Source organism: Halyomorpha halys, unplaced genomic scaffold, assembly GCF_000696795.3.
Source record: "Halyomorpha halys isolate HHAL.00 unplaced genomic scaffold, Hhal_1.1 Scaffold558.1, whole genome shotgun sequence".
In the NCBI taxonomy this organism is placed as follows: domain Eukaryota; kingdom Metazoa; phylum Arthropoda; class Insecta; order Hemiptera; family Pentatomidae; genus Halyomorpha; species Halyomorpha halys.
The window spans coordinates 182,926-192,385 of record NW_027115474.1 but is presented as its reverse complement, the minus strand read 5'-3'; the positions used below and the strand labels follow the sequence as shown (position 1 = coordinate 192,385).

Here is a 9,460-nt window from a genome sequence, read left to right as displayed (position 1 = left end):
GTTTTAAATTTTAAATAAAGAGGTTTTGAACTTTAAATAAAGAAAATGACCTGGGCAGAATAGCCTGCAAATAGAAATTATAAATTAATGTGAGAAGGATTTTTGTATTGAAGATGGCTAGAAAGGCCGAAACGTTGGACTAATGAATAAATAAAGTGTTGAGACGGATTTGGATATAAAATTGACCTTAATTATTCACGAAGAAGGATAATGAAATTTGCGAAACAATAACATGTATCCAGAGCTGTTTGGCCACTACTGCTGTGGAAGAAAGATTCCGAGCCTCTTTTAATACCTTAATTACCTTGAATCACTGTAAACACCATTTAATATGAATGTTAATGTTCACATTTCATTTAGTAGTTAGAACACATATTAATTTATTCATTATAACCATTATAAATAATGCAATTCTTTAGACATTAGTATCTATCTCCTGAACAAAACGTTAACGGACATATCTCCGGAGGAAATTTTTTTCTTCTTTTGAGGACCTTAATACATATTTTTAATTTGGACACTTAACCCTGAAACACTCTGTTATCTGAATTGATGCCTCAATAAAGGCTTTATAATTAGGCTTCTGGCAGGTAAACAATGCACTGTTGATTAGATTTAAATGCAGGTTGGAAATGGTTATTAACAAAAAAATAAAACATGTGGTAAAATGATGCAGACAAAAAGTAAATAAATGAATCCACAATTTTAAACATATATTAATAAAAAATAAACTAGACAAAAAATATAAAACAAATTACACATAAAAAAAACAATGATTTACACAATTCTTCTAATAAGGAAAATAAATACAAATAAAATGAAAAGATCAGACATGTATATCCACCTAAAATATGTGTTATAAGGCACCTACCACGATGCTATGTATATTTATTCTTTTAATAATTAGTTTAAGAAATTATTAAAAGAATAAATATACATAGCATCATAGTAGGGCATAACTATGCAAACAATAAAGTTCCAAAATGTCGCTTAAATATAGTTGTGTTATTGACTGATCCTCAAGACCCACTAAAATATACATCTACAGTCAAGAAAATTTTAACAAAATATACATATATTTTTATAATCTACGTACAGCTCCCTGCTGCGAGAACTAAGGCTAGCAAGAAGAGAGTATATAATCTGTGGGCTGGCCAAATACACACTTACTGACTGAAAGAATGCTTATGAAGAGATGTGCTCACAACGCTGCTGACAACACAACTAACAATGGAATTACAGAAACAGCAGCACAATAAACAATGCTCCTTTATTTGTATATAACGAGCATTCACAACAGCTGACTGTTGATCACTTTTCTTAAAGACGTCACTTATACATGACTCACATATTATAAAATTAATATATTAATTTTATAAAAGAAATGTACTCACACAATTAATAGATTAAATTAATTTTATAAAACAAATGTTCGGGATTTTCCTGGGAAGATTATAGGCTGGCCTAATTTTTTTTGTAAAAAAAAAAATTAAGCTTTTTTGGCGGTAACTCAAAAAGTATACATTTTTTCATAGTTATTATTTGCCAATTGATTTGTCTCTTTCTGAAGAATAAGAAAAAAATATTATTGAGTATGCCGTGGCACGATTATTAACATCTTCAGTGGCTATAGTTGATATTAGCAAAGAGAGTGTTTGAAATGGGTTTGCCACTGTCAAAATTATTATCAAAATTTTTATTTCTCTTCTATATTTCTTTCAAATCTATTTTTATTTATAATTCATTTAATGTTTCATTATTTTACATTTGTTTTAGTGGCAAACCCATTTGAAACCTCTCGTAATATGATCAATTACTAACAATTAATTAATAATGAAGAACTTGTGTGCTTTTTTGTTATCTAAAAAAACTAAATGTTTATGTTTATAATAATTGTGAATGTTTTGTTTTAATTTTAAGTATGAACATTGATGTTTAGATAATAAAGACCTAAAGACTCATCTTTATTATAATACAATAGGAACACGCAGTAAAAGTCTATTAAATGATTTTTTATTCACTAAAAAAAATGAAAATTTTATTAAAGTAGGCCAAAAAAAATTTTTTTTTTGGGTAAAAGCAAATCATATTCGTTTATAGAGTCGTCTGAAACTTTCGAATACCATTTTTCAAAGAAATTAAAAATTAGAAATTTTTCACCTTGATTTATTTGGAAGATATTTTTTATTGTGGTGACCATTGTTCATATAATCGTTAATAACTCCTTTGCATTTGATCCAATTTCTACATTAATAGAACCATTGGAAAGCTGAATGTCACCTCTTTTAACCTTTATTAACAAAATTTGGATTCAAAGGGCTTATAAAAGCAAAGTTTTAATTACAGAAAAACTTTTCAAATGTTTTATTTTACATCTCCGGCTATAATTTGTTTAATTAGATCTGGTTTATGCCCTTTGGTGCAGTTTAAGGAACCTTAAACCACTCCCAGGTTTAGTTTAGATTACTTAAGTTAAAGTTACTTCTATATTTATCACATAATGTTATTTACTACTATAAACTAAATAATCCGATGTGTAAATAATATAATTATATTAATTTATATCAAACTTTTCAATTATATTCTATAAAGATTGAAGATTGCTTATTGACCATGAGTGTCAATAAATGGAATATGGTCCAGGTGCGGTCAAATTAAACTCAAATAGTAATATTATGTACTATTTTTATTTGAGCCAACGTTTCAAATAATTGTTTATAACCTTTATATATCTTATTTCATTTTTACGTTTCATTGTATACCCTTGCAATTTTCCATTTACTTTTTTTATTTATGTTAAGTATTTGTATCTTTTTTAGCTCTGATGAAGCCCTGCAACGTGGGGCGAAACGGCTCAAATAAAAATAGTACATAACATTACTTTTTGATTAATTTTTATTAATATATTCTTGTTTGAGAGTGGTTTAGTTTATTTAAAAACAAATTTGATCCTTTTTTCTCAACTTTATTCTTTTTAAAACCTTCCAACGTTTCGACCACTCAGGTCATTTTCAAGGATACCTTTACTTTTTTGTAATTTTCTCTTTTAAAATTCCTAAAAATGCCGGCTAATTGTCTTTTTCCCATCTATAACTTCTTCTATATAACTCTTTCTTAAATTTAAAACTTGTATCAACCACTTCTCTTCTTTCTTTCATTTACATTTGCAACTTTAAACTTTAAACTACAGTCTTTAAACAGCATTTTTAGGAATTTTAAAAGAGAAAATGACAACAAAGAAAAGGTATCCTTGAAAATGACCTGAGTGGTCGAAACGTTGGAAGGTTTTAAAAAGAATAAAGTTGAGAAAAAAGGATCAAATTTGTTTTTAAATTACTGTTTGAGTTTAATTTGACCGCACCTGGACCATATTCCATATTCTATAAATCTATCTACATCCCTAAATCTTACAATTGCGAAGCATTGCTGGGTCTGCTAGTATTTCATAAATAAATAAGAAAAATTAAAAACTACAAGCAATCAATTATTCAGTTATAGGGTTACTGTCTTTGTATCCATAATTATAAACTATATTATAGTTATCATATAACGATAATAACCGAATGTATATATTATAAAACTAACATATAATTATAAAAACTGAGATAAACTTACACGGTCTTGTGTATTAGACACATCCTGTAGAGGAGATGAAGCTACGCTTACCCTATCAGGTTCTTCGGATACTGTCTGTTCCTCCTGAATAATATTTTTAAAAAACATTATTTCAGTATTTTTGTATATTTTAAAAATTTCAGTTACAGATATTAAATAGCCAATTAGGATTACTATAGAACAAAATTCAAATTTGAGTTTGAATAATGAATGTCAAATTATTTCCAAATATAAAATGTAGTATGCTAATGTAATAAATGACTTGGAAATTTATATGATAACAATTTATTACAATAATAATAATAATATATTGTATTGATTAGGAATAAGGAAGTAGTGTAATCTTGGTAATCCCAACTAATTGCTACAGAGTGGTGTGTCAGGTTACTGAAAAATTCGGATTAAATAAAGTATCAGAAAAAATGGTGTTAAAAAATTCAACAACTGTCACATTGCACATAACTATTTTTATTTATTTAATATCGTTCAAATATTTCCTTAAAAAATTTGACGGTTTGAAGTTTTGAAAAATAAAAAATTGTTTTCTTAAGTAAAAAATATATAAATAAAACAAAAAAAAAACTCTTTGTATAGATTTATTTAAAACGTAATAAAAAAAATTGAGTTCACCAACAAAATTTGTATTATGCATATTTCTACTGTTAATCAAATTAGCTTTATATAATAGATATAATTTATTTCTAATTCATATAAAATATATTATATAATATAGGGAGATGGTCAGGGTTGCGGTCAAAGAGATGAAGCTACGCTCACCCTATCAGGTTACCATAAATTGGAACCCTGACCATCTCCCTATATTATATCAATTTTTACGGTCAACTATACATACATATATAAAATATATTATTAACACTTCCATAGAACCCCATATTGAAAATTTACACTTTTGATTTTCAGGCTGATTACAATAACTTGGCTATTGATTGGGAAGTTAAAAATGTCCTTTACACATGTGCACTTTTATTTGTAAACAAAAATTTTATTGTCTGCAGAGTTTTCTAAAAAAAAAAGTAACATTTTTATTTATTTTTTATGCCAGTTCGGATTACTAGAATGTCTTGGAGTACCGAGATTACACTGTAAACCAAAGACATCGAAATAATAAATTAGAAATAATTAATAAAAATTACCACTATCTCCTGCCGAGAGCTTTCTGCAGATCTCTTAGATGAATGTCTGTTCCCCACGAGACCTAACAAGATTATAGATCATGTAGAAAATAAAAAAATTAAAATAATATAAAACAATTTTAAAACAACAAAACAATGATAATCCAATGAATATATAAACAAAACATCAATAAACATACAAAATATTCATATTCTCACAATAAATAAATTATGGTTAGTGAACACGAATCAGAGTTGGGCAACTATGAAACTAATAGCTAAAGTTGCCATGGATACAATATTCATTTATCAATGGTTCATTCATGAATAAGGGTCGTAACCATGGCAATTTTAGCTAGAGCTAATTTTTGATGAAAAAATAAAACGAATGTTCGATATTGATGAAAAAATAATAATTTAAGGAGATAAAGAAACATGAAAGCTATGAAAAAAAAATAAAACATACGAAAATTAATCAATTGTAAAGATTAAAATGGGGAAATTGTAGTTTTTATGAATAACCCTTTAAAAATTCAAATTTAAACAACGGATTGAGATAAGATGGTTACAATGAGATGGTAGGTTAAGATGGCATTGGTTAAATTCCAAAATCAGAGCTCGAGCATTTGAATTCATGAACTCCACCGACCTAAAATATTTTAGGGCCGAAATTTTTACCAAAAGTTCAGCCAAAAATGCTACTAGGAATGGAGGTGGGGTATGGACATGGATATTCCAAACGACCATACGCTACATAAAGTGATTGCCAATGGTTTCAACCCAACAAACTATAAAGCCGAGCATGAGTCATTACTGGAGGCAACCAGAATTCTAATAGACCTTAATAAACGAGAGACCTCGGAATCAAAAATTTTATTTTTAAGACACTGCTTCGGTTCTTTTGAGCCTAAAGTCCGGGCTGACGTTGCTTTCTGCTGAGTAGGAATGTCTCACTGATATCTACAAATAAGTTATGCTGCAGTGAATCTCTGGGCACTGTGGAATAACTGAGAATGAACTGGGTGTTGAAATTGCGAAAGAAGGCACCAAACTACCCCCAAATCACCACCATACCTTTGGACTGGAGGAAGCTAAGACCATTAAGAAAGCAGCGGTTCAGCAGAAACGGAATAATCAGCATCCAGACTTCAAACGCAGAGATTCGTACTACTCACTTTCAAGGAGGGAACAGGTTTTGAATTTCTGACTTAAAACTGGACATAACCGGCTCAACTCTTACATATACAAAAAAATTAAAATTAGTGTAACTACTCTTTGCGAATGTGGAAGAGGCAAGTAGATTATAAACACATTCTCTAAACATGATTACTCATGGATGAACAACGGAGGCAGTTATGACAAGAACCAACTGACTAGGGAACCAAGCTGTTTGACGACCTGGATGATCTCAAAGGTATTGCCGACTTTATTGTATCATTCCCAGACTTGGCCATCTGAATGCGAAGAAGTAAGAAGATCCGTGAAACTCAACTACATTTTGGTAAATCTTTCCTCAATTACTGACTTTTCCATCAGTAACACCCCCCCATATTGAGTTTTAAACTTGATCTAATAAATTGGTTAGTTAAAGTTAACTTAATACTAACGTACAGTTGTTAAAGTTGACTTAATTACTAACTCACAGTTAGTTAAAGTTAAATTAATTACTAATTCACAGTTAGTTATTATTCATGACTATATTATAACAATATAATAATGTAAAGATTAAATGGTTCTTACTTTCACTTTGATTTTCTCTCCAACTGTTTATAACTTTGCTTTGCAAAGCGTGTAAATCATTTAAAAAGGATGATAAATTGTTCTTCAATACATCATTAGTTCCCTAAAAAGAAAAAAAAAATTATTTCTGAGAATGTCTGCACTGATACAACTATACAACTGCTTAGACATTTTTTATACAGAAAACAATCTTATAAGTCTTTAAGAGGTTGTTAAAGCCACCTCAAATCGACGTAGTCTTTTTGAAGGAAGCTCCAAAGAAAAACAAAACAAAAACCAAACTGGCTCGGATTATAACATTTATTTGGATGAAGTTAATAATAAAAAACAAAAATATATAAGAAAAATAAAACATTTAGAAGTGAAATAAAGAATAGAAATTAAAATAAAAGTGTCTGCTACTCCGATAGGTCAGAGGAAATATTTCTTAATAAACCAGCGGGGCAATTCTTACGAAGTTATAGACGCAGCTTTTATAGAGGACTTTCAAAAGTGGTAAAAAGTTAGTGAGTCCTCGCCTATACTGAACCAAATTAAGGAATCCAATTATCTAACCTTAATTAAATAAAATATTATAATGGCACTCATAGGACCCAATGGCTATGTTATTAGGTTGGTGCATATGATTTTTTTTTACATGCAAATATTTCTCTTCCTGTTTTCCTTATGTTATGTTACATTAAGTTCCTGTTGTCAAAAAGAACCCATTTTTCATCACAAGTAATAATCCAATTGAAAATGGCTCTCGATGAAATTGGGTAAGTAACAACAAGCATATGTTCAACCGATCCAGCTTATTTCGCTCGGTTAGTTTGTGTGGACCTCACTTATCCATTTTTTTTGCCATTCCAATTTCAGAAAGATTTCACAATATTGTTGTATTTCCATCCATCCATCCATCCATAACTTCCATCCTGGTGGGAAGTTCCCTTGTGGATGTAGTTGGCTTCGCTTCCACTAATGCCTTCATATCATCATTTTTCATGATTATTTGGGTCTTCCTCGCAGTTCGTTTTGTAGTGAAATATTGCCAGACTGAAATTTTTCAAACCAACGCTGCCTTTTCAATCTTTAACAGTATTTTCCCCGAATGTCTGGTTTATAGTGTATGCAGTTTTTGCAGCATTATTAACAATTATGAACTCAAACAAAAAAATTACATGTATATATATTGTACATGTAATTATATTGGTACAAAATTCAAAACAAACACTTATGAGAAAATCACCTTTGTTGAAATTTGACTTTGGCAATGGACAGTACTACTGGACTATAAACGAGGATATGTCAAATGGACCATAATGAAAACAGGAAGAAAAATATTTGCACGTAAAAAAAAACTGACATTTCTTGTACACCAATCTAATACTGTTAATCACAAGCAAAATGAAATGTTTAAACACTGTATAACACACACAGACAGGGTCTGGTAACAGAATCAGACAAACTATTGATCGTGACTAGACAACTGATTAAAAGCCATAGAATGTTGACCCGCTGCTAGGCAATGAAACCAAATAATTCCCACTGACCATTATTCCTACATTTAATTATTGTAATACATCTATTTTTTATAAAAATTAAATAAACTTCTAAAGATGAAAAAAAAATAAATAAATAAATATAATTAAATGAAATACTAAGACTATTTACAAACTAATTATTGAACTTCGCGTGAACAGAGGTAGTTATTGAATGAGATGGTTAGTATCTTTTAAAAAAGTTCAATTATAAATATGAAATTAGAAGAAGATAGTTGACCATATGAGCTAGATTGTAGGAAGATAGTCCGGGTAATGGTCAATAAAGGTATCAAAATCGTAAAATAAACCTATTTATTGTTAACCAAAGTTTCGACCCACTTTGCAGGGATGTCAGATTGAAACAAAGACAACTGACAGCTGAAAAGTTGTCATCTTCATTTCAATTTGACAACCCAGCAAAGTAGAGTAAAACGTTGGTTAACAATTAATAGTTTTCTTCTACTATTTTGATACCTTTATTGACCACCACCCGTACAATCTTCCTACAATAAATATTAAATGATTCATAATAATCAATGATGCATAAGCAATAATTTTTAAGTATTTTTTATTTTATTTCAAAATTTTCTCAAATTGTTTTCAATAGATGTTAGTACACAACAATCAGATAATTACCTCACTAACAGACTTTGCATATTTTTTATCATATATATCTTTTTTTAGCACCAATCTTTCGTCATTCAAACTCTTCAACATTTCCTTGTTAGACTGGGCCTCATTAACCAGCCTCTTATTCTTTTTTATATACTTTCTCTCTTCTGAAATCATAAAAAAAAAAATATTTACATTAATTTAATAAAAGGTACTAAGTAAAAAGAAAAATTCATAATTATAACATTTTAGCACTCTTTCACACCCACTTTATCGAATGAAATTATTAGTGAAGCAGTCAAGAAAAAAAGGAATGGGATCTCCTGGAGTCTTGGTAAGACTTTACATCAGTGATTAGTATCAGAGTTGGGCAAAAATTAGCTACAATTGAAACTAATAGCTCAAGTTTGCCTTGGTTCGGACCTTTTTTCTTGATTGACCTTTTGTTAATTAATTTTGTTTTCCTTGGCACTTTAGGTTTTTGTTTTCACTTTAAATTAATGCCCATCCCTGATCAGTATCACTATTAGGGGTGTTCATGATCTTTAGATGAGATGTGTGGAATGGAGAAATATTTTCTTCTTTTAGCATGTTAAAACAATATAAACTTTAACATGGTTGAAACAATATAAAGTTTAACATGGTTGAAACAATATAAACTTTAACATGGTTGAAACAATATAAACTTTAACATGGTTGAAACAATAGGGGTATTCATGATGTTGTGTTAAATGTTATATGTTTTACCATGTTAAATGTTATAACTATAGGATTGTGAGCAGCCCTATTTGAAGTCATGTTAAACGTTAAATGCATGAGAGTCCCTAGCGGATTTTC

General features: G+C 29.3%; 1 protein-coding gene across 1 annotated transcript in view; it reads right to left on the bottom strand.

The window, feature by feature from the left end:
* LOC106684224 (uncharacterized) overlaps positions 1-9,460 on the bottom strand; it is a gene marked incomplete in the record, with an annotated part of 37,458 nt that overhangs the window by 25,344 nt on the left and 2,654 nt on the right. The window contains 4 exon segments of the mRNA XM_067052526.1: positions 3,616-3,699; positions 4,770-4,831; positions 6,489-6,591; positions 8,648-8,790. Coding sequence (XP_066908627.1) covers positions 3,616-3,699; positions 4,770-4,831; positions 6,489-6,591; positions 8,648-8,790 — 392 coding nt within the window.